The sequence below is a fragment of the Neodiprion pinetum genome, chromosome 2 (genome assembly GCF_021155775.2).
Source record: "Neodiprion pinetum isolate iyNeoPine1 chromosome 2, iyNeoPine1.2, whole genome shotgun sequence".
NCBI classification, from domain to species: domain Eukaryota; kingdom Metazoa; phylum Arthropoda; class Insecta; order Hymenoptera; family Diprionidae; genus Neodiprion; species Neodiprion pinetum.
In genome coordinates this window covers 41,401,862-41,428,377 of record NC_060233.1, presented here as the reverse complement: position 1 = coordinate 41,428,377, position 26,516 = coordinate 41,401,862, and the positions used below count along the sequence as shown (strand labels likewise).

Genomic DNA, 26,516 nt, shown 5'->3' with positions numbered 1-26,516 from the left:
GCCGCTGCCCTCGCCATCTCACGCGTTTGCGAACCTCAGCAATGGAGTCCGATCCACCGGCGGTCAGCCGGCCGACCCTCGCCTTGCTCGGCTAGCACTGCGGAGACTCTCTCGCGCTAATCCGAAATATCTCGTTATTAAATCGGCTGAGTTATAGCTGCGCCGAGTCGGCTCGCCAGCGTTGTGCAAAAACACGCAGGCTACGCGCCATCCGCGATCTAATCTTTTCGTAATCTCTACGGCATTAGCCGTATAACGGTCAAAGGAGTTTCCCGGATTTATATCTACCTCGATATTCGCGAGCTGCCGTGCGCGCGATTTGAAACAAGTTGGCAAAACCGTGCAGGCTACGCGTCTTCGAGATGTCGGGATCGGGAAGACCGACGTCGAAATTAGTGCCCTTGAAATTTGTTCCACCCTGCGGGCGCTACGGCGGCGGATATGCGGAGCGATTTGAAACGCGGGGCGAAAGGGGCTGAAGATGCAGGGTGCAGGATGCATTTTTAACGATACTAAAATAGCGACCGGGGCAAAGAGCCCGCTATGCTCTGCGGTTGTGGAATAGCGCTCTCTCTCCTCTTCGGAGGAGAAAAGCCCCCGTTGCAGCATGCGCTCGATGCACTACCAGACAAAACATCAACAGCTGCGCCGCCGACGATCCGCGCTCGTCGTCGTCTTCTTCGTCTTCTTCTTCTTCTGCTTCGTTCCCGTCGGGCTCTCCGAAATTCTACGCTCTTCTTCATCTCTTAGTTTCGTATTTCGGACCCCGAAACCCGTCTCTCTCTTCGAGAAATTCTTCAGGGTCTCCGATGAGCGTGTTCACGCATTCCTTCGCCTTACCCTCCTCCCTCCCTTCTTCGCTATATACGCCGAACGTGTCATCAACCGCACAAAGTCACACGGTGTTGTCTATCGGGCTTCTCTGTATGTTTCTTGATTATACGACGAACAAACAGCGGTTCTTCTCATCGATGAAAAATTTAGAGGAACGATAATTCCGGCATACACGTATTTTCGCACGAATTGCACGATGTTCGATCGTACGTAAGGTTTAACACGCAATATTGCGTGTGTGTGTATGTGTGTGTGAGTACGCGTTTCACCGGCACCCGCGGTGATAAATTGATTATACCCATACAACCGACCGCCTTTCGGGTAATTCTCGTTTTCGTTATTCTTATTATAATAAACACATAATATCGATCGCTTTACATATTATTTTCGTGAGGAGCTCGCGCACACTGCACGGAATAAGAAACGCGTGGGCATATCTGCTCGTTGGGATAAGTGGGCCCCTCGGGCTCGACGGTGAAGCTCGATGATCGTCTCTTGAGAATATCTGCAAGATCGATCGATCGGCACTTGAGAAAGGAAGAAAGAAAGAATGATAGGGAAGGAGAGGGCCGACTTTCGTGTTTGAAAATAATGCAAATGTACAATATTATACATCTCGCGGCCGAAACGATATGCAGAAAAGTGACTAAACGGAGAAAACAACACTGTATAACAAGGACGTGGAGGAGATGAAAAGGTGAGGGTAAAATGAGCAGCGAACAGGTGTGCGAACCGGTATATCTATACCGTGTATTATAATTTGATCTCTTATATGTACATTTCGAGACGACAACTCGGCTCGACGACGAAAAGCTCTGTTGAGAGCCGGAGCCGACGACTCGGAAATGGCCCGTCACAACTCACTCTGATTACAGCCGGTTTATTTAGAAGTTAATTTGAATAAAACGACGAGCGGCGGACCCGCTGCGGAGCCGAGACGCGATTCCAGAGCTCGTGGCAGCGAGCTCGCGGCGTAATCTATACATAGATATACAGGGAGTCACTGTCACCGAGTTGCCTCGGGTCGCCTGCATCCTCGTGGTAGCCAGCTTTGAGCTCCGCAGGCCTCGTGACGCTATTTATTTTAGTTTTATTTAAGAGTTCGCAGGTTTAGGATCGGCAGTTTATAGAGCCGATTCGTGCCTGGGTACACAAACAATCCGGGGCTATTAGGGCCATAGTAGTGTTTTTCCAACGCTTCTCTAGCCGCGTTAAATCCCCGCCTCAATAGTCATTCTCATTCCGAAATCCAATTCTCGCTCTCCCTCCCTTCCCCCAGCTACGTCTTTTCCCTCTCGCCCTTCGAACCCTCGGCGTTGATATCGTCTGGACCAGGATCCCCGGCTCTCCCCCCTCCTCCTCCTCCTCCTCCTTCTTCTTCATCTCCTTACTCCATTGATTAAGCTCGCTGCGAAGGAGCGGAGCTGAGACCACCGCGTCTCATCGCAGCCGCGTTATGGCAGCTCTCTTCGCGAGGCGGAGAGAAATGGGCACCAGCGGCCAGTAATGAGCCAGAAAACTGGCGACAGCTAGCTATGTGTGCTATCCCGACCGGCGGAGGGTGTGATACGCGGCCCATAACTCACCCGGGCCTCCGGGCCGTCTTGTTAGCGCCCCGGAGTACCGAACGAAACCAGCCAGCCGGTCCGGCGTGTACCGTTTCTACACACCATCGAGGCAGCTCGAGATACCGGCGATGGTCCTCGTCCAGACAAACGGCGGCGTTGCGAGTCGAGAGGAGAGAGGAGAGACCCTCCAGCTATGATACACCGTCGATATCCTCCGCAGGCACACTCGGCTCACCCCTTGTTACTCTCGCCGCGGAAACGCGTACGCGATCGGCCGCTATCTTCGAACGAATCTCTCTTCCCAGTTAAGCGGAGGAACGAACCGCTGCGGAGAATCGAGGAACCGCGGGAACCTTGTCGAAACACCGCGAAAGGTCCTTCTCCGAAGACTTCTGCCGGATGGATGAACACGCGTGATCGTAAAATTTTTACTGCTCTTGAAGATTTTGCAATCGGTGTATCGTATAGTTTCTCTTCCCTCCGAGTTCGAGATCGGTGATTCGCTTATTTCGGGGTGAGAATTTGCCTGCAGAGTTACGGATGCGTGAAATAGTGTCTCGAGATACCCGCCTGCGTGCCCAAAGGCGAATATTACCACAATACGGTTTTATATCGTACAGCAGTCACTAATTGCAACACGAAACGGAGGAGCGTTACGTTTTACGAGTATTCTCGAAGAGTGACTAAAAATAGTACGCCCGAGAGAGCGTTGAATCGAACGGCCCGCTCGCGGTTGTGTACGAAACCCGAGCCTCGAAATCTTGCGGCGAGGGTTATCTCGGCGTCTACATCTCGCCGCGTTGCGATCCGTCGCGATCTCGACGTGGAATAAGGCTGTGGACGGTTGGCGGTGGCGGCGGCGCGGCTGTGGAATATGAAAAAACGAGAAAATAAGAGGTGGATACGGTAAGGCCGAGACGAAGACGGAGTAAGGAGAGGAGCGTAAGAAACACGGGCAAAAAGGACGGGAGGAGATAAACACACAAGCGGGGTAAAAAAAAAACATCGGGTATACGTATATGTGGAAAGAGAGGACGCGAGAGTCGTTAAAACGTTAAAGCCTCACCCTTAAATGCCCGGTGAACCACGTGGCCGCCGCACACGGCGACAAAAAGTCATCTTCGTGCCGCATGCACCACTCTCTCAATCTACGTACGCAGATATCTCCGCTTCTCCACGGGCCCGCTACCAACACGCACCACGAAAACGGAATCCCAACACCGTTTCGAGGACACGTGCTCGTCAGATGTCTTCGCCTGACATCGCGCAGCGTCGCAACTTTGACGTCGCCGTCCCGGCGCTTCCATTAACACTTTTATCCCGCCCTTTCGAACCCTGGAATTGACGCAACGTCGCTGCACCCTGCGTCGAGGTACTCGGGGTCAGATCACTTCCATAAAGTCTCCTTTATATTCGGAGTGTCGAAGCCCAGAGGCGACTCGACGCAGTCCAAAGTCAAACAGACAGAGATCGATGCCGTGACATTCGCGATTTCTGAATCGTCGACGTAAGAACGCGCAACGTCGACTGAGATCGTTATTGAACAGGTTCCTCTTGAATCATCGTCATTACACTCGAGGAGAAGCCCGAGAATCCAGTCCGTCCGTTCAGGCTGCCCTGAAATCTGGCATAGAACAATGGATCACATTGTCTGGTCTAGGAGTCATGGTACCTGGTGAAAAACTGTATATTCGTAGCGGGTAACACGGTGGTGAGTGAATTCCTAGTGTTGACATAGCCGGGGGCCGCCCCTAAGTCCCGTTTGTTCGACGGGGTTTCGGGGGGGCGAGGAAAGGCAGGGTACACAGAGAGACCGCGAGGGTATTTATGACACGTGTGGTAATCTGGGGACAGTATCGCGGTAGCACGCGCTAGTATCGCTGTTTAACGACTGTATAATTAAGACGAAGTCTCACGTCCTGGCTGTAATTATCATAGAAAGCAGCGCGTTGTTTCTGGCTACGCATCACCGAACGCGAGTCGCGCCGGGTCGAGCATTAATTAAGGTAATCTCTATACGTGCCCCTGAACACCGGGCAACGAACACGGTTGCGGTTAAACCTCGGCGTGATCGTTGCACCTGCGGTCGAAAGGCGTTGCGTTCCCGGTTTCTTCGGCCGCTCCGTTTTCCGCTCGTCGGTCGCGACGAGTTCTCTCCGTTCCTTCGCAAACTCTCTCGCTACAGCCTCGCTGAATGCGACACACTCTCTCTCTCACCGAGGCGGCTGTCAGCGGGACGTGTTCGACTGAGCCTGGGCCAAGACTCTTCGCCTTTGCCTCTGTCCGGATTCCCTTCGCGTTGCGTCACTCTCATCCCTAGACGGGAGTGACGGGAGGCCGTTTGTCCGTTTCATCTCCGGGAATTTGCTCTCAGTTTTGATCCAACGAGTAGAGGAAAAGGTCGCCCGATGTCCTCCGGGCCTGATTATGACGTTCTTTTGAAGCTCGAGCCGAACAAACCGACCGACTGAATGATCGCATTGTGTTCAGTTGCTCGGAGCTCCGTGCACGGAACTCGAGGCGGCTGGTATACGAGAAATAATTCCGGTTTTGTCATCGTCGGTATAAAAATTGCAACGGGTTTGAATATTCCTGCGTCCTGCACCGCGGCTGGGGGGGGAATATTAATACCTTAAATACCAGATCGTGATTGAGTCTCCGATATACGTTAAAAACTCGCAGACGTCTCTCGGCCTGCACGATTCGTCCACGGTCGGTTCGTGATCGATGCGGACATCTCTCAAAACCTAATTACCGATGCAAAGTTCCCCCGAGCATTAAAATTCATCCTTCTTCTTTTTCATTACCCGTCCGCACGCATTCCTTTTACCTTACGACGCTCCTGATCTCGGTCTCCTGGAAACATCCGTTGACATAAGAAAAAGGAACAAGGCGTCGAGAGAACAGAAAAAGGAAGGACACAAGTACAGCATGAAACGAGTACAAGAATCAAGGTGGCCGTATAACACACTTGAAGCTGGCTATATTATTTACCGTTTAATCTTTATTACTCCACTTTTGTACAGAATGTGATTTATTCAGCTCGTTTTATTCCCGGAGTCCGAAGAGACGGACCGATCGTATCGCGAGTCGATCAATCCTCTATAAAACTGAAACAAAAAAAAAAAAAAAAAAAAAAAAAAACAGAACCAAAAAAACCATCGGTCCAAGAAAATGGAATTCTCGGAGAAAAACATCGTTTTCTGCACCGATACAAGCGCATGTTAGCCTGACGGAATCCTTGGACCACCTTGAACGAACGATTCCAACGAACCCTGGAACGTCGTTCTCGTTCATCCGGAGACCAATAATCGGGGCAAATAACTGCAAAGCGGCGGGACCGTGAATCGTGATGGAAAATTGCGGCGACGGTGTGTGGGTGCCGTTTTTATGGTGTTCGAGAATCGGCGAACGCGGTGGAACGCCTGATACAAACGCGCGTGCGAATGTGGGTCGTATTTGCGGAGAAACAGCCGCGCGGCTCGCTAACGAATGCACCTAGATTACTCACGTGTTGCGCTGCAGCGGTAATTGATATATCGATTCCGTCCGCCTCCGCCCCCCTCTGCCGCCGCCGCCGCCGCCGCTCCGCGGGGGCACCGCAACGCACGCGGCAAATCGATCAGTATTCATAGATCGTACGACACATAAAATATACCGGCATGTCCATGAATCAGATAACTGTCACAGAGGCTCCTTCGAACGTCTCAATCAACCCGACTACCTAGGTATACCTTGTTCAATCGGCTATCCCGACCGCAATCGCGTTGTTTATCGAGTTAATTTCACCATCTACACTCGACGAGCGATCTGCACCGATTTCCCCGAATGCGTATCAACGTTTCATTATTCTTAAAAAATTTGTTTATTCAACTTGCATTATTCGTCTTCTTTCCGTTATTTTCTGCTTCCGTTTTTCAGCGAATTAATTATCGCGCCCATCGGTCCGATATGCTCCTCGTTTCATCGTTACGGTGTCTCTTTATCTTTTTCTCGTTCCAGTGTCTTCTTATTCTTCTTCTCCTTCTTCTTCTAACACTTCAATCGGTTTTACGCTCTGTTGTATTAACGCGCGGAAGCGGTTCGGGGTTGTTTGAAAACAGACTCGTGAAACACACACGAAATTTGTGATCGCTCGTCGAGTCTGGTCTCTTAATTCGTTGGCTTTTTAAGGGGCATGGGGGGGGGGGGGGGGTAGGCAGGGAGCGACAGTTCGGGTCGTTGAAAGAACTTCACAAGGCGGTGCAAGCGTGCGGCGTGCGTGCGTGGATCTATAATAATTTCTCTCTGACGAGAAAAGGCAGGTGTCTTGGCGATAGCCCCAAGTGTCGTTCGCTCTCCCGTTTCGTATGGTTATAGTGTGGCACAGCTATAACGCGTTCGCACCCGTCAGTGTAAACACGAAGGAATTAGGGACCGCGACGCGGGGGCGAAGAAGGGAGGCGGTGAAGATTCGAGATACATTCCCGAAAATCCAAGTTCTATCATAACAATAACACGCTTCGGAGCTAGCGGCGTCGCACACTCGTTAATCCGCATAGCTCCTCTTATTCTTCTTCTTCTTCTTCTTCTTCTTCTTCTTCGTGGTCCCGCTGCGCTCGGTATTTCCGTCCCTCTGCGGGCTTCGAAAACCTCGCGCGTCATCAGAATTAGTAGAATTCGCGAGACACCGGAGGCCGCAGCATATCTCGCGATTTTCTCCCTTCGCCGATTTCTTCTTCTATCGTCGATCCCATCTCCCATCTCGGTGGTTTCAGCAGCTCGCTCACCGAATTAACCGACGGAATTGATACAGTTAACATTAATTACCGGGTCATCGTCACCCTCCGCTACCAGATCGCGTCGCGGTATCTCCTCGCCTGCTAGCTGCTGCTGCTGCCGCTGCAGCTCGATCCTTCGTCGCCAAGCGGCACGGCTGGTTCCATTGACAAAACATTCCACCCGCCGTCGCTCCTACGTCGTTTGCATATTTTTCCGCGTATACATGAACGCGATTCACGAGCAGCCGTCGCGGGAATTGAATATAGCGGGACACGCTATCTTTTCGCATGACTCCCCGGCGCATCGGGGTCAACGGACCGCAACACGAATTCTCTGCCCCGAGGCAATTGGCGACCAACTATTTTCGGCGGTAAACTGCGGCAGCCCGGAGGCTGCACCGACTTCCCCCTTCCCGTCTTCCCCGGGACGATACACGCGGATCCGTGCTTAATTCGAGACTATTTAGCGCTGAGATTAATTGGCGATCGTGGGCGCGTGCGGCCGCCGCAACTCCCGTCCGCCTCCGCTCCTTCCTCGCCTCCTTCTTCGCCTTCTTCTTGTTCTTCTTCTTCTGATGCGCTGCAGTTCGAGATACGAGAGAGGCGCTCGTTGCGTTTCTCGGGAATGATTTAGTGGCTCGCGCACGCCTCGAGAGCCCGACCTTTGTTACGCGCCCGCGTTTCACTTATTAGCGCGTTGTGTCCTCAGCTTCCCGGTCGTTAACGCACCGCCGCGGCTCTGCAACCCCGCCGCAGAATTGTTAGAGGCGAAAGAAACGAGCTTGCGCGATCATCTTCGTCGGGATGCTTCGTCTCGCTGCGCTAGCTTCGGGTTGCCCTCTTGGCGCTTCTTGCTGTAGATCTCCACGTGGTGTAATCGGGGAGAACGCGGGGCTTGAAGCGATACGGAAGTAAACCGATCTGCATTCTTTACCGACGCCTCGAGTAGCTCAAGTTTCTCGTAAAATAGGTCGACCAGGGGATAATTTTCAACTCGCTCTCCTCTTTCTCTTCTCTTTCTCTTTTCGCGCCGTCCTCACGTTCATGCGCCGTGGGAATAATGAGCCAGCAATTCAATCATGGCGGTTTTCGTACAATCTTTTTTTTTTTTTTAACTTCTCAGAATTAGTTGAGGTTACCCAACTTAGGTACGCGTGAAGTTCACACCCTTGATCGATGATCGAATCTAATTCTGGCGAGTCGGTGACTAATTTTTTTTCGTCACAGCCTCCGGTTACGACCGAAACAACGTGGTTTGAGGTTCTCGCACCTTATCCGAGGTGTCGAGGAGTGATTGCACCCCGAGGAACCGGAGCTATATATATTTACGGTGGTCCTGGTCCTGGCTGCCTAACTCCAGCGGCGCGCCTCGCACGTATTCGAAATAACCTCGCATATGGTTCCTAAATATAAACCCATCGCTGCCCGACACCCGAATCTTCCACATCGCGTATAGCGCACCACGAGCGGCGCCGCGATTCCCCGCTAGAGAAGAGAAGAGAAGAGAAAAGAAGAGTCGTCGAAGCAGCGCCGGATACCGAGACATTTATTTACTGCCAGGCGCGAGAAGGAGAGGAAAACGCAACCGTATCGCAGCCGTAATACAATCAAAAAAAGTGAAAGGAAAAAGGTAAAGCTCGAAACGCACGACTCCGGGTGCCGTTGAAACGGAAAAGCTCCGGAGCTCTGCGAACTCATCGCGATCCAATCACCTGCCCTTAAAACTAATATAACTTGCCGAATCTTCCGGATACGCAGGCGGATATAATTCTTCGTTGAAGACCACCCCGTAGAGGTTCCTCGATCGAGCTAAACATAGAGCTAGACGTCGTCTTCTTGCTCGTAATCGTCGTCGTCGTCGTCGTCGTCTCTGCGGTGCGCGCGAGGAGAGGGTTGAGAGTCGCTATACGGCGACTAGTGTAGACACTCATAAATGTATAATTGGCCGCACTTAAATCTCTATAACGCAGCAGTAAAAATGCGTACCCGCTCTGCGTAAATCAACGCGCCGACGATATGGCTCTCCACCTCCGCCCTTCTGGCCCCCCTCTCGCCTCTTATCTTTTTTTTCTCGAGCTCTCACCCGCGTCTACATACTCGTAAATGCAGCTAGTACTACTTTGCTCCCTCGCCCAACCTCTTTCTCATCCCCGGCGGGCTGTCTGCACGAATCCTCGGCGCCTAATCGACGTCACCGATTCTCAGGGAACGTGTTTTTTTTTTTTCTTTTTTTTTTCTACAGAAACTGCCCAAGAGAAGCTTTCATTTGGGATTCGAAAGCTCCCCGCGCCGAGGGGGTGGTTTTCGGGGCTGTCACGCGACGCCCTGTACTGGGGGTCGTATTATCGACGACACGTCGCTGCGAAGTTGGTGGTGGTGGTGGTGGTGGACAATCGGTGTGGGAACGACGGGATCACGGTATCCCTCGGGCGAGAGCTGCGGAGGACCGGTACGCAACATTAACCCGATTCGCGGAGTAAATTAACTGCAATCAGAGGGACGCTAGCCGTCCGCCGTCCGCCAACCCCGAACAGACCTTCGTGTATTTACCCACACGAGGGTGTCTTCGGCACCGACAGACGTCGTCGATGAGGGCGATCACCAGGCCGAAAGCTCTCTGGTTTTTGCCAGCTTCCGTGCTTCTCGTGCTAGGTGTACCGTATATTATACTATACCGTAACGAAGTAAGAATTCCTGCAACGAAGGGATCACCGCTCGCCAATTCGGGAGGAAAGTTCCGCAAGCCTGATGGGACGGGCTTTTTCACCCGCAGTTTTCTCTCCGCACAGCCGTCCCTCCCGCCTTGTCGGTCATGGAAAAATGCTCGATCCATCACTTCCCCCGAGTCCCGGTTCCGCTATTGACGAATTCAAAGTTAATCTTGGACAAGGAATACTCGCGGGGCGAGGGACCGACTGCCCCGAGCGACCTGTCATCCCAAACCCCCCGGGAGCGAGTGTCCGCTTCCACTTCCAGCTCGCTTCGCCTCGCCTCGGTGCCCGGACCGCGTTGATCTCTGTGTCGTTGGTCTCTTTGTTTAGTTTTCGTAGGCGTCACTCCAGCCACTTGTTTCGCGTTAGGCGGACCAGTTTTCTCCCGGAACAGGGCTGGAAAGCCCGATGTCTTCTCCGCATTGCCATTCGCTCACCGCCGGACACAACCGAATCTGGATAATGAGATTCAACCCTTTCGTATCCCCGCAACCCGGCGCTGCGCTCTCGCCCTGTATTTGCATTTAAGTCACTTAACTCCGACACCGAGTGAGCGAGGGGAGTTGGCTCGAAATAGAGTAGGCGAGCGGTTTGCGGGCGCGGAGCTCGACTCCGTCATTTCGGGCATTTACCACCGTAATTGATGATTTTTATTTTCGTCACTCTGGAAATATATATATATAGCTCGGCGTGGCGTTCGTTACTCATCGTTCATTCTTGAGTTTCACCCGCGTATGAGCCACGGATCTCTGACCGCAGAATTGTTTCGAATGTTTCAGGTGACGCGAGTAATGCGAGTATCGGGAGCGGGGAAGGCACGGGCGAAGAGGACGACGACTCGTCGGGCAAGAAGAACCAAAAGAAGAGAGGGATCTTCCCCAAGGTGGCGACCAACATCTTGAGGGCGTGGCTCTTCCAACACCTAACGGTAAGTGATTCCTATCGCTGGCTAGATTTGCGATCGGCGATCCGATCGAGGTTAGGCATCCCGCACCTTCGGGGTGACAAAAAGCTTGTTTCGCGGGAATGTGAAGAAACGGGAATCAGTCCTGCAGCGCTGACTTAATGTCCTAATGCGCGGATAAGGGCCGTTGTTCTTGGCCGCCCCGATTCCACCCCCGGGCCTCGGGCCCCTCGCCCCTAATGATTCACGGGTAATCCGAGCTGCAAAAAGCCCAACCCGATTAGGCCACCGAACGCTGCCTCCGCCGGTTGGACACCCCGTGGATTTCGGGTGTGATCAGGTTACCCCCGAGCGATATAATCGTATTGCACCACGGTTAATGCCATTGTCGCACACTCCGGCTCCCGCCGCCGCCGCCGCCGCCACGCCGCGCCCTTGATTCTATTGGTTATGACGTGCCGAACTGTACCAAGCTTACGGTTTAACCTACGTACCGATCCATGCTCGCGTTCCCCTCATGTGCGGTCGACGTACATGCATAGACCCACACGGACAAGCACGTGGCGTTCGGTCGAAGATTTTGTTTCACACGCGGCACGATGACGCGTGTGTATTGGTCTACCACGGATGCCTGCGTACGTGTGCCGGTAATACCTTGTACTTTTGGTACGACCATGGTTGGCTTCTAGAGTTCTAGCCTAGGGGAACGACCAGGACGTCGTCTCGGTGTTGGGTTATACCTTCCAGTGCACCGTGGAAAGTTATTTTAAGAGCCGGGATATCGATCAAACACTTTGTCTGCTCTGAAAGAATCTTTTTCTCTTTCTTTTCCTTTTTCATTTTGTTTTATGCTCTCCGCTTTACTGTCTCTATTTTATTTTATTTTTTCTCCTCGGGTATTATGCGTATATGTACATATATACACATATATATATATATCTAAACTGAAAGTTTGTTCCGAAGTACGCGTATGTATACACTGAGTCTAAATTGCTCTCTTTTTTAAGTTCACTATAGCTTTGTTGGTTGCCACTGAGAAACCCGAGGTTGTCGCTACTCGTCTCGAATACTTAAAAGTCACTCGGTGATGATCAATTTGAATTCGAATAGGGTTTAGTGTCCGAGGTTCTGAGTCGGTAGAATGGTAGCTGCAAAGTTGAGCGTCATCTCTTTGAAAAATTAGCAAAACGTTGAAACGTAAGAATCGCACTTCATCATTCGTGCACAATTGTCGGATCATTTGTAACGCATAATTAGAAGATTTTTTATAACGGTATTTGATACGAGTGCGAGAAATTTGAGAATATTGTTTCCATTCCTGGTATTTTACATTCGAGGGTGCTTTTCAATTCCTCAACTTTGTTCCAGAAGACTGTTTACGAATTCGGAAGAGTTGAAATTATACATTCAAGCTGTATCGGGCTGTTTTTAACGGTAGCGATTCTTCATTCGAGTGTTCGTGTTCGTCGAGGGATGAAACGACGTTACTTTGCGGTGTCTAACTTCGCTACATGGAAATTCTTCCGGTAACATCCTTGGAAAGGGTGCGAAATTTAATCAAAGCGTTGTCGAGGGTCGGAGGCAGAGGCAGCGATTCGGCAAATATGTGCTAGGAGATTGGCGTGCGAGAGCCATTCATTCCGGTTCTATCAAATGAATTTAATTTACATCCTGCTGTCCGTCGCTCTCGTCAGGACTCCGGGGCTCGGGAAGGTCTAAAACCACAATCCGGTGGCGAGGGTGCAGCCAAGCGAGCGGTGCCGGGAATCAGCTGTGTACACCTACGTACACACACACACACACACATTTATATATACATACACGCACGTTCCGAATAGTGCGAGGAATCGACGAGGACTAGGGGTCGTCACCTCCTCGTTCGGCGGTGTAAAGATTCTGCGCAGTTCGACGTCTGGGCGTCACTTCTATCCTCCATCGTGAGGAATGGCAGTCCGCCAATTCTCATCGAGAGACACGCCGTGTTAGAAACTCCGCACAGCCAGTGCGTGGAAGTATCACCGGGAATAATTGAGGGAAACTTCGCTCTCTGATGTGTGCGGGGGCGACGCGACGACGAACCTGAGCTTGCAAACGTCGCTGCCGCACGGAGTAGCGAAGTCAACCATGATGTATGCCGGGCTTCCGTCTAATTAAACTTCGGAGGGTTGGCTCGTTCAAGCCGCGCACGTTCCTCGGGTGCGGGATTCAAAATGACAAACCGGAGAGACACAGCCTCCACCCGGGTATACCGGCTTTCCCAAATAGTTCCGCGCCGACCTCGGCGTCGTCCTTGTCCGTCCCGCGTTTCTTCGTTACCGACAAATTATTGCGCTGTACCCGAAACACCGGCGTCGAGGGAACCTTCGACCCCGAATATCTGGTATGCCGTCTTCGTCGCGGGTTACTCGGGTGTCTACCTATCCGCAGGTGAACGCCAGACACAAACGTCACTTTCTCGCATCTCGCTCGCCGGTCGTAAACTGTAATATGCAAATAAATCCAGATGTATACGCTTGCCGTAGAATGGAACCGTGAACTTGAGTAGGTTCGTATGTACACGCGTTAAAAGAGACAGATTCGGGGAGGGAACGAAAGTCGCGTTAGAGCAATTATTTTCTTGCCTATTCATCCAGCTTCTGATCCTGGGTTAGCTAAAAGTACAAATTCACTCGAGCGCAATAACAATTACGCGAAAAAACCGGTGCAATAAACGGAATGAGGTAAAAGAAGAAAGATTGAATACACCGGGTCGAGATATATAATCCATTTTAATTTAACCGAGAGAGATATATCCGTCTAGCTTGCAGTTTCTTATTCTCGACTGCCGTGTGCCCCTCGCGCGGTACTTTTCTCGTATCAATGAAAGGGTTTCACGAAATTACATTCGCCCGCGGGACGTCGAGTCACAATCTCCGGACTGCGCGGAGTACAAAGTATTTATTTCGCGTGGACATCGCTGAATTGCACTCAGGTGCAAGTGCGCTTTTGCGACCGCCGTTGCACTTTGTCTCCCTTAACTCCGCGGGCCGTATAATCGCGCGTAGAAATCTATGACACAGCCGTGGTTTTCCCGACGATCATTACAGGAATTTTCAATACCTCGATAAAGTTTCCCCGATATTCCCGCGGGATCGCTGCGGCGCAGATTGAGAACACCGTTCGCGGGGCAATTCGAGCGTGCCGCAAAACACTACGCGGATATCTTAAACAATTTGCATAGACAATGATAGCGGGAGTTTTTCGACGGGCATAAAGGGGCTCGGGTCGGTACTTGACGGAGTCGACTTGACTCGACGTCGACGCCGCGACGCGAGGTGAGGCGAGGCGAGGATGACGCCCCTCGACACCACCGAGCGTTTTATGCCGCCATAACCATAGCCCGGCATGGCCCACTTAGATCCGCTATCGCGCCCCGCGCCCGTCACCAGGACCTGCGCTGATATCTATTGTCCACCGCGCTCTTTCACGGGTCGCGAGCGTCTCGTCCTGGCGCCGAACGGAGAAGAAGGCCCAGCCGAAAGAGGCCCCGACAGGGCCCGGTAAGGACGAGCTCCAACCTTCGCCGGGCGTCGAATCGGCCGTCGGTCGCACCGCGTCCCGAAGAAGGGACAATTCCTTTGCGGCTTGAGGCCTTTTTGTCGCGCGACTACATCGCTTAGGCGAAGCGAGACACGCCCGTTGTCACCCCATCACCTCTAAAAGACGTGGAAGAGACGCGTTTGCATACATTCGCTAACCCACGCGGGTGTTTTTCCGCTCGAACAAATCCCGGATACGCGACGTACGTTTCTTTCGGTGGGTGCACTCGGCCAAGGAGTCAATGTAGACTTGACCGAACCGACTCGAGCTGAGCGCGCAGCTCGTCTCCCGAATTTTGGCCAAGGGCAGCGGAAGGGTCGACCCAGACGATGTAATTTCCTCTCCAAAGTACGCGGGTGGTTGTTTCGTGTCACGACCGCCGTTTCGCAGTTCCGGCCCGAGCCGCATTTGAATATAATACATTCGGCATTCCGAGTCTCGAGCAGCCGAGCAAACTGTAATTATGCCGATTCGAGAGCTATTGCGATCGCGGTGAACCTGCGTCGATACTCGAGCGGCCGCGCAGCCGCCTCCGGTTATCGATAACGTCGAAGGAGGAAAATTGCGAGGCGTCTCGAGCCGCGGAATGATTAAAAAAGGGTCTTAGAGCCGGGAGATAATTGCAAAAACTACCCGACGACCCCTCGCGCAGTCCGCTCGCCGGGCGAGCGAGCGCAGGATTAGACTGTCGACCCGCGACAACGTAAGCCCCCATTTTTGCGAAATTTATCGCCGTTAATCCTTCACCTCGCAGCCATCGTCCTCCGCTCTCTTGTCGATATTAAAAATAATAAAAAGAGTCGAGCCTCCGCGACGGGTAGAGTCCTGCAGCCCGTAACACCACCACCCACCTTACGCCGTCCCTCCGCTTTCAGCCCATTCCGTACCTCATCCACCTCGTGAATGTCTCGCCCACCTCCTCGCGGCTTAATCCCGACGGATTTAAAATATTCGTATCTTGAATATGCATTCATAGGTCTAAACCTCCGGATAGGTTCGGGATGGGACCCTCTCTCCGCGGCTGCGTTCGAATACATATTCAAGTTGCGAGGGGCGGCGGGCGGCCCTGAGCCCGGTATTAGCTCGGCCACTCATTACCCTTTCCGGTGCCACTTGTCGCGAGACGTAATCCTACGTCCGTCCTAAACGGCTCGCGATGGGCTTAGGCCCGGCCTACAGGCCCTCCGGACCATCGCGTGGCTCGTCTCCCCCATCCGTCAGGATCGTCGCTCCGAGCACTTCGAGTCTTTGAGAATTCTCGTTCCCGCGGAGAGGGCCCGGAGGCTTGTCGAAAAGTGCAAAATACTTTAATCGAAGATCTCATCTCCAGGAGTTCGCACCTGACCGTAAGATCGGCGAACCTTCTCGTCCAAAGGCAGGGAACGTCGCGGCGATCGCTCCGCGATACTGGAGCAATGCCATTAACTAGTGCTCACAATCCCCCGGGGCGTTGTAAATTCCTCTCGGGTATCAAGGAGACAAAGATGGGCGGAGGGGGGAGCGGGAAAACGACGGTTCACTGACCAGCTCTCTTGCGTAGGTGTGACTGCGGTTGTAGGTGGCAGCCCATTAAGGAGAGTGCAGAGGATGGTATCTGGTTCGTAAGGTCCTTTGCGGGTTGAGGTTCGCCGTTAGCGCTCGGCCAGCAGGTTCGCCCGACGAAGTGGCATCAATACTTGATGCGCGTACCCTGCCTCCTGGTTCCCAGTCCCGGGAACAGTTCTGGACGGTCCGGGTCCGTCCGGACGAAGTGGCGCGTGGGGTGACCTATGGGTTATATTATTCACAATACATTAAGCGCTTTCACAGTGCAGGCCGACGGGCCGGGACTCGGAAAGCAGAGTGCTCCGCGATTCGGGGGGAATGGGGGAATGGAGGAATGGGGGGATGGGGGGATGTTATCGTCGTCGGCGGGTAGTCGGATGAAATCGATGCGTTGCACCCATCGGAGACGCGTGCAGGTTCTCCGGTTCATTGACGTCACTCCGTGTGTTTACCGGTGGTCAATATTTGTGACACCAGGCGCGTGCTTTCCCCGTGTTTTTTCGAGCGACCGCGCTCAGGTGATTCGGGTAACGCACGGGTCTCCGGTGACTCCGCGACGCCTTCGACGTCGAGTGCGGGCGAAGATGCGGGAAGACGGGGAGCGGAGAGGAGGATTCTCTGTTCGATTGCCAGGCCCGGCGACCCGGCCATCCTTTAATTCGGGCTGACAGGTGAACCCACCCTCCCCGCCTACGCTATCCCTCGGGGTAAGATAGACCCGTACCCGGGATTTCCTACGGGATCCGGCGGATCTTATATCACGGGCAGCCATCTCTATACAAGCAATCCCGCCGACCCCGGCCGAATACGCGCGCGGCAAGTGTTGATCAAACCTTACGGTCCTCGGTAACTTTCACCTCAAGCTCTTTTATTTCTCGTTAGTTCGCCACTGCACGCGCCAAGCTTCTGGACCTGACATTTCTCCCTCAATAATTTGCGTACCCAACTTCAATTCTCTCTGTCTTTCTCTCTCCGCGACTTGATTAACTTTTAACCGGTGATTTAAACTACCCAGAGTCTTTATGCTCACCGTCTTTCCACGTCCCCGCTCAATACTCGGCCACTTGAAAACCCGACCGGCTTATATCGCGAGAAAGCAGCAAACGCGCAATAAAATATTAGCGAGTAGTTCGCTGCGTGGTTCGGGCCTCCTCGTATTACCGGGGATATGTCATCCCGTGGGACCATTAAACGCTCGCCAGGGGCGAGTCGGTCAAGCGATCCGGCAGCCCAGCGTCGAAGGACGATTCGGCTCTCGCGGTCTCAAGCTCCGAAACGGATTACCTTTTCAAGAGATTTTCAAAGGGCGAAACTTCCGCCGAGTGAAGTCTGTCGCCGATTAGATCAGCCTGTCCCTGGGAGGGAAAAAATAACGGGCAAATTTGAAAAGAGCACGGAAGAATCGTCCGCAACCACCCCTGGGTTTATTCAGCTACGAGGGTTTTCCCGGGGCGCGCTGTCTGTGATTTTACAATACGTGTCGCGCGCACGGACTGAATGATCAATTACCGCCGTTGTGTGTGTTTAATTAATTATTATTTCATTAATTACACGGTACAGAGATCCGGTGTTGCATACCGCGTCGCACCTCTTCTCCCCTCCTACGAACAACACCGCCGGGTTCATTCTCGCTGCTAATCGCGTTAATTCACAATTACACGTAACCGAACGTGAATTATTTATCAGCGTCGAAACAGCGCGCCTCGCCGCAAAACACCTTCCCCGGGGCTTCGCTCGAAAGTATCAACGATTTTTTTTGCTTTATTGTTTCTTTTACTCCTCGCCGTGGATGGTCCCGAGACCGCGTTCATCGATCGGCGTCAATCTGAGTGAATTTCAATCGCGGACTGTGTTCGCGTTTTCAGATCTGTATCACAGTCCTGCACATGCGGCAGCAGCGGCACCGGCAGCAGCTTGGTTCGAACGTCGCGCGGCGCTGATACTAATTGGAGAAAAATTCTCGGTGCGCATCACTGGGCTTAGAAATTATCCGTCGTAGATAAGGATCGGCTGTCGCGTCGAGTCGCCGTCACTGCGATGCATAATCTACACCGTCAGGATCAGAAATAATTACTTTACAAACCGGGCATACCTCATATACCCGTCTTCGTTCCTCGCGGCGCGGCGTCTCGGCGCCGAAGAGAAATGGCTCCTTTGCCGAAGCCGGAGTCTCGGGACAGTACGAGACTTAACAGGCACCAAAAACTCACGTCTCCGCGAAATTCGAGCGACCGCGTTACGATAGCGACCATTGATAAGCGCGTCTGCCGTTAAAGCACCGGGAATAATTCACCGTCCAAGTTCAGCTTGGCTAATCCGTCTCCTGCCTGATTTAGCCAACCGGATAATTAACCGACCGTCTAATTCGTCGCCGAAAATTCTCGCGGATGGAACGAAGGTGTGCGGAACAGTCACTGGCACCTGGGTATTTTACCGTTGCAAGCTCGCCTCCAGATTTCTACGCGCTGATGACCGATGATTAACTTCCTACGTCAATGCAGATGAGGTCTTCACCCTTCGACCTGTCGCCGCTTCTCTCGTCTCGCGGAAAAAGAAACGCGCCGTATCTCTCTTGTACTATCGCTCGCGCGCATCGCGATTTCGTCGCGAGCGTTTTTGCTAACGGGGCGGTTAATTAGCGCGGTTGGTATTTGGCCGTTCTCCTTTCGTCGAATCGGCACCTCCGACCGTTCTCTCGGTGATGCGCGATCCGGAGTTTTTGCCCCGCGAACAGCTTAGGCGAGGTTAGGCGCGTATGACATTCTTTCGGGCGCCAATGAGTTCGGCCAGGCGTTGACGAGCCGGCACGGTCCGTCGAGATGTTTTCTGAAGGTGCCTTCTGCTCATTCTCACCACCAGACAGCGGAATGCCTTCTCGCCGGCTATCACCGGCCGACCACAAAAACTTGATGCGTCGGCTGAAAAGCGAGACCGCCGACACCGGCGAGAAGGGGTAATCCGACACGGTGCATAATATATAACATAATACACACCGCTCCTTCGGCCCGTTGCACCAACCCGTACGCCATGCGCGGTGTATCGGGTTACAACTTATTTGAGGTGACTGCGTTTTAACTACGTTCTTTACGCGCGCAGTTGCTGTACAATCAAACGCATTTCTTATTTTCCCCCGATCTACGGGGCGAGGGGAAAGCATACGTAGCTTCTCCTCGTCTTTAGCCTGCGTATAATATCTCGAGTCTCGCTTCTAATTCTGAAACGCTACAGGGTCGTTTCGATTCGCTGTACCCTGTGAATATATGTTGCGACGGAAATTATAACCAGATAACTTTCACCTATTATCGCTTTAACTACGTTGATGAATGTGTGTTTATATAGACGTAACGAAAGGAATTTTTATCCGAATAACGAAAACGGGTTCTCGGAATATACGTCTTGGAAGAGCCGTGTTAAAGGAGAGACCGCGTCATAAGCCAAGCGGTAAAAATAATACCGAAAAATGCAGCTCGATGAGGGACATTCGTTTTTCTTTTGCCAAATTATAACTGAGAGAATTGTTGAAATTTCGAACGTTTTACCGCGGATCTCTTGGCCCGTCAACCGGAGTCTTTGATCCGTGAAGCAGGTTCCTTGTCTGTGCAACGACGCCGCTTGGAACGGAGCAGCGCGCAACGGTTAGTTGGCCATGGGATACGTGGATGCACGGCGCAAGGCATTACAGAGCGTCATCTGTTGTCCGTGCAGAATTTCACGCAAGTGTAATGGACCGTTTAACGACAATTTCAGAAGTAGCGGCCCGCGGAAAAATGAATGCGTCTACCGTTCGCTCTCTCAATGCTGCCGTGATTCCAGACTCTTCCCTCTTCCCTCTCGCTCCCGCCTAGTATAGCGCTCTCTCTCTCTCTCTCTCTCTTTCTCTCTTCCTCCCGCGTTTCAGGCCGAATGGTAAAGCCCGAGGAGGTCGAGAGGGCCGCGAGCGTGTACGTCGTGAGAGAAAGAGAAAGAAAACTGGCTGAAAATATCCTCTCATCATTATTTTTCCTTAAATAGTGGCGTAAAAGTGCAGGGTGGGCTCTCGAGGGATGGTCGAGGTATACGTACGCCGGGATGCGGGTGGGAGCGAGAGGCAGGATCGCCTGGAAGGAGTCGAAGGATCCGAGGTATGGGGGGCCGGGAAGACGAGGGGCGCGCGGGGGGCCCGGGGAGATTTATGACAGGCGTTAAGCAGTAATGAAATTGCTCGTTGCTCGCGTCTCGGGGAAGGAGGCGCAGTGGGAACCGGGAAGGAAGAACCGAAGACCGGGAACCGGGAACCGGGAACCGCTAGGGAGGGGGGCGAGGCACCTTGTACCAACAGTCACGTGGTGTAATTACCTCTCCCAGCTGCGTGCTGCGCCGCGGCAAACTCGCGAGTTTTATAATCGCCTTATTTCTTCATCTATCCCGCGTCCTGAAAGACGTGCGGTATCGAGGGGATGGTACAGGTGGGTGCCTTGATGTGTTGCGCAGGTAGCACACATTTGCCGAACAGTTTTTCTGATCGTGAATTACAACCCCGTTTTAGTTTTATTCTCTTTCCTTTTTTTTTCATGCAACGCTAACTTGGCACATGATCCGCACCTTTTGTAAAACCTGTAACGGCAAAACGATGAGAAAGTATTGTATCTTTCTTTATTCACCGTCTAAGAACGAGGACGAATAATATACCGCATACCGTGGCGAAATTTTTGAACAGATGAATTTTTGCCCATCCGGAGAAAATCGCTGAATGTGTTGGTAGAAATAAAATCTATCGGCTTTTTCTTCCCTCGGCTGCAGACTGCAGGACCTTTTCCCTCCGTTGACTCTCTTCCTTTCCCACTGCGCGACAGTCGGTTCCCGTTCTCGTTTCTTGCGCGACGGGATAAACTGGGATAAATGTCCCGGAAATATAGTGGCCCTGCCGGCAGCGACCGGAAATGGAAGCTTGTGGTCGGATACGGATATATATTTCGTTTGGCTTGGCGAATTTTTTTTCTTTTTTTCTCCTCTCTCTCTTTCCTCTCCTTCCCCATTTTCACGGCCCTTCTCAACGTTTTCGAGACCGTATAACAGTTTTTGATATCCGGAGGGATATGTTTTCCTTGTCGAACCGCAGAGCGACCGCGAAACGATTTCATCCCTCACCGCAATTGCTTCCCAGCTGTTGTTTTCCGAAATATGTATACATATCAGTGTCGGGAATATTTCCGTGTCTAGAAACATCGGAAATTAACGCCGTTGAGAATAAATTCTACGTTAGAACTGCAGTGAGAATATAGCTGAAGAATTCACGAGCGTGTAATCTGTTATACCCACATGTATAATCAACCTTATATTTTACCAACCTCGTACCTACTTCTAATCACAAAACACAGAGCGAGCCAACTCTGATCCCGTGGCGAGTGGCCAATCAAATTCCACCGGCGGGGTTGCTCGATGACGTCAGATAAAAATAGAACTCGCTGATCCCCAGAACCCGATACGAACCTCGGTCGACGCATATTAGCCATCCCGTCGAAGACGGGTCCTCCGACTGGATTCTGAAACCGCGCGAATGCCGCGTGTACATTTTTTTGATCCTGCATTGTCTTTTCTTTTTTAAATTCGGTTCCGAAACGTGTGTATATGTGTGTGTGTGTGTTTCTAACGGCTGTCGTCTGAGATGAGGAAAAAAACCAAAGGTCAAAGGAGTGACGAGAGCAAGTGAGAGGGAGAGAGGCGCGGAAGACTTGTCAAAGTATACGACGGGCGTTAAGGTCTTTCAGCGTTGTACAAAGTGTGTATAGACCGCTATAATCCGACGCTCAACGTCGCGACGGTAACTTGGAGGGCCGCCCCCTCACAGTCTCAAACCGTTAAGTAAGAACCGGCGGGCTCTTCCGACGTCTCGTATAACAGGAGTAAAAAGAATTTTTACAAGCTAGCGGGTAGTCCGGCATTAATTAAAACCATCTGAATTATCGAGCTTTGGAACGAGTTATTATACTCTTCTTTTGTACAGTTCCTCGCTCAACGCGGAGACGAGAGCCGAGCTTCTCTGAAATTCCGGCTCGTCTTCGTCTTCGTCGTCTTCGCGTTGAGGAGAATGCAAATTGTTCGCTGCAGCGGCCCTCAACGTTCCTACGTCGCTCTTGAGATGCGCGGATAGACACCGAGGCACTGAGTGCAGTAGACCAGAGGGAATGAGAGGGAGTGAGAGAGCGAGAGAGAGAAAGGGGCAGAGGAGAGTCCCGGCATCGATCTAGTCGACGGCCTGGCCGGGGGCGGAGCAGCGGCAGGGACACAGGTGTGTCTGCGTCTGCCGGCTTACCGCCTCGCGCCTGAACCACCCTTGAACAACCCCGTTCGGCGCTAATACCGGGGCGGCGATGCACGGTTGAAATTTACGCATGCATGCCGGGCGAGATGTGGGAATATTTCGGAAAAGTTCCAAGTTCGTCGAGCGGAATGCGGAAAACGACGCGGAGGAGAACGCGAGAGTGATCCTTCGGTATGATAGAAACGTATAACCTAAGGTGAATCGAAGTATGGATGGGTAGAGAGAAACGTTTGCGTATGTACGGAACGCTGAGAGAAAAAGATTTATCGGGCGAAGAGAGGGGAGAACTTTCTTCTTGTAGCCGTTGTGAATAAATTAGGAGGCCGAGATTATCCGGCTCTCCGTGTGCGCGGCGTGTAATGTAATGGATACGACCAACCCGAGGCGGCCGGACGGCCGGACCGCGTAGAATCCGGGCGTAGAGAACCGCCACTAGCGAACAACAAACCAGTCTGATTAATTATTTCGGTTTAAATTCGAAACCGGGAACGATACCGCAGCGCCGCGGCGGCCGGGACGACCAGTTCCGAGAAGATGCTGCGCGGGCGGCTGGGACGCGTCTTCGATATTCGAGGCCGGTGCGCTTCGAGTTCCATCGTCCATCCGTCCTCGGGAGTCTCGAGGAGGCGAGACACTCGTTACTCCTTTGACGGAGGGGGGAGATTAAAATCAGAGATTTCTGTCAGACGCGTAAACAAGAATCTCCCGGCCCTTCGACGCTGGTTTCGATTCGTCGGAGATTTATATCCCGCGTCGTCACCGACGCGACGCGTTTCTCACGCTGTCTGCCGAATACGGCAATTAGGTACTTTGTTTCTTCCTCCGTTTCACCCGGGGACGGATCGGTTTTCCGCCATTTTCGGGATGAGGAGGCTACTCGTTTCCTTACGACCTACGTATTCCCTGCGTTCCGCGAGGAACGAACCCGCGGTACGATCTCTCCAACTCGGCGGATGAAACAAACGGTCGAAATAAAACGAGGATACGAGAGAAGAGGAGACTCGGACGGAGAAACGCTCGGAGATCATCTGCTGCTGTAACAGGCTGCCAGCTGGCAAAAAAGTAAAACGAGAGAGCTGCTCGTACGGCCGTGCAAGCTGAAGCTTTGCGGCAATTCCGGATTATTTTCAACCTGGTTGCATACCAGGTAATACCCGAGAGCTGGAGGGTCGTTCTTCTGCTCTCGAGGAGGCGGGACAGACGATGCAGCGAGATCAGGGTTGATCAACCGCCCGTCATCTCGCTCTGATCCAAGTTGTAGTGAAATCGAGAACCGTGATCGTTGTCAGAGCTTGCGTTTCGAATCGGTAACAAAAACCGACCAGCCTCCTTCACCCTACGCGGCGTGTTACCGCAAGCTCGAAAATTCACGGAGAAGACGTTCATCTCGGGAATAAATAACACCCATCCAACCAAGGCGATGCGATCTCCAGGCTCTCCTATCTCCCGATTCTCTCCCACGCGACGAGGAACAACGGCCTGAAACGGAGCCCGCGGGGTCACGGGGTTAACGCCAGCCGCGACTTACCTACCTTCGCAAGCTACCCTGGGTTAGAAAGTGAGAGGTGGAGAAAAAGGGGGGTGTGGGGGAAGGGGTGGCGGTGGTGGTAAGGCAAGGGTAGAAGGAACCCCGCGCTTCTGTCGACGCTACCGTCGACGGAGGCGTCCGCGTCGGCGTCGCCCGACGGAGGTGGGGCTGGTTCCATTTTGTTTCTCTGCCGGCGTGTGGCGATGCGATAGCAACGGCACTCTGTCAGACCCTGACGTTATCACGACACCCCTTCCACTAGTCACGGGGTCGAGGTACGTACGGACGGCTCCCGGTTTCTGGTTTCTGGTTTCTGGTTTCTGGTTCCCGGCTTGCCCCTATCCTCCCCTTTCTAACCACCCTGCCCCGCGTTATGCCGCCGCCCGCTCTACGCGGATCAAGTCCGCGGATTTTGCTCTCGGTTAGGTACTGCAGGCGCGGGGAGACCGGGCGAGGCTACGCTTTTGACGCCGATAAGATTTCACCCTTCCGAACGGACTTTGCTAACGGGCAAACCCGGAGGTGAAAACTAATTGCGAACGGTTCTTCGGCCTGCTGCAGAGACGTCGTTCCGGATCGTTGAGACAGCGAAAAGGACGTCAATTTGCGTGAGATTGATATGGGAACCATGATGCACGATGCGGATTGTACAGCTTACTATTTGCATCGGAGTGGCGTTTCCGTCTTATTGTTTGTACCGCTACATTGCAATCATGGTTGCCTCGGATCTGAGTTTTACCCTCATCTTGCGTTCGCGTCATGGGATTAAAGGACGAATATAGAAATTCTTGCTCACAGCTACTACAACGACGCATGAAAACATCTCTAAACCCGTGTAGTCGACAAAAATTCATCATTATTAAAATAATCTAAATCTAGTTTCATTCCTATTGATCAGATTAATGCGAAACAAATGTTGAAGGTGAGATGTCAGGATATTCCGAATAGCCTGTCGAATGTTTGCAGCAACGTTGACACCGCGTGCGATACAGAGTTGGAGATATTGCAGTACGGTTAAAGTCCAAAAGGAAACGCGTTAAGTTGATTCATTTAAAAACGCTTTTTTCATCGGTAATAAAAACTGCTGCACGCGGTAGCTGCTCGCAACCAGCAGCTATACCGCGAGGCTTGTACATACCACCACCACCACCACCACCACCACCACCACCACCACCACCAACAGCAGCAGCAGTAGCAGCAGCATCAGGTAGAGGGGCTGAGCTTCCGCGCACCAGTGCTCGCTAATGGTACGAAAGGGGTGGTGAAAATAAAGAGGCACCGATGGAGTGGGAAGCGGCGATGTCGGGGGAATGAGGAGGAGGTGGAGGAAGAGAAAGCGCGACGGGGAGTGAGGAGGGAGGAGGGGGTGACTGTAATTAAAACAGGAATGTTAATTACTCTTTGCATTACCGAAAAGCGCGTTATTACTGCAACTGTGCCGCCCTTGTCTCGCTCTCCCATATGCCACTGCGCCGTGTGTGTGCTCGGGATTGTATTCGTGTTCAACGTTACTTTCGCAAGTGTGGCCCATGCGTGTGCGCCTTCTCACACCAAAGCGAACCACCCACGCAGACATGCAAACCGACAGCACAGCCTAACCCGCCAAGAAGAACATCCATTCGTGAACATAAACCTCTCTGTCGACACGGACCTTTCGTCAATGCTCCTTGGGGCGAAGTCCACGCTCTCTCTATGTATATATATATATATCTATGGCCACGGACAATCAACGGGCCACTCGAACAAATCACTCGTTATTCATCAGTTATCAATTAGTAAATCTCTGCCGCAGTTTCCCACTTTCCATGTTCCATGGACCTGAAGTCAGTCTGGTCTCGTCTCTTTTCACAATCAGACAAAAATCTAGTACCTACTTAAGTATTATAAATTCTTTGAATGAGGGAAGAAAATCTATCACCCTACCGTATTTGGCTGTAAGTTGAAATCTAAAATGTGACAAAAGCGCCTTTGTATAACGCTGCACGCTGCACATATAGGAAACATGTTGGACAGGGCAACGCAAGCAGTATGCGGTTTTATATCAGATTTGAATTTTCCCTGGGGTAGAATTCTCGCGACATTCCATACCGTCGTCTTAGACCCTGAGGAAAAATTCCGTACGCGTTGTGAAAGGAGAGATTAAGTTGTTGAGATTAAATTCTGACGTTTCTGTCGCAGAAATCATGGAGCACAGTCATCTGGACGGAAGTTTATTCACACAGTTTTTATAATACGGCAAATCTTTTTCTTCCAACGTGACTGCGGAGCTGGAATCACTTCAAATTATACGCGCTTGGAGATATGCGATGTTATTTTTTATCGCACGAGCACTTGGCTTCACGACTCCTGAGAAAGTCCTCGTCCACAAAAGTGATAATCGTTTGAAGGAAAGAGAGGCTACGGTGTTGCATATATCGCTTTTAAAATGGTCGGTATAATTAACATTAACAAGAGTGCCGGGTTTGGCCGTTTGCTGCTCGTCGTTTCTCGTTTCGCCTAAATGCAGAGCTCTCTGCGGTCATTTTCCACCTGGCTAATTGGCGGTGAATCCCAGCTGCGAGAATATTACAGAGTGGGTATGAAATTTGTCTAAAAGAAAACGAACCTGCACTCACCGACTGCAGAGACTCTCCATGGAAGAGAAGTTGACGCTTCGCATACACGATTATGGGCAATTTCCAAGGCACCGAATGATTTATAGAAAAAAATCTTGCAAGTATTCTTGGGTTCCATATTATTTTCTTCCGCAGCCGTCTTATCCCGCTTCCTCGGAACGCGTCCGAGTC

At 52.0% G+C, this 26,516-nt stretch overlaps 1 protein-coding gene across 3 annotated transcripts in view; it reads left to right on the top strand.

Moving 5' to 3' along the window:
• hth (homothorax) overlaps positions 1–26,516 on the top strand; it is a 286,555-nt gene that overhangs the window by 184,097 nt on the left and 75,942 nt on the right. For all 3 annotated transcript variants that reach the window (XM_046610599.2, XM_046610598.2, XM_046610600.2), the window contains one exon: positions 10,653–10,801. In XM_046610599.2, the coding sequence (XP_046466555.1) occupies positions 10,653–10,801 (149 nt within the window). The remainder of the gene's footprint in view (positions 1–10,652; positions 10,802–26,516) is intronic.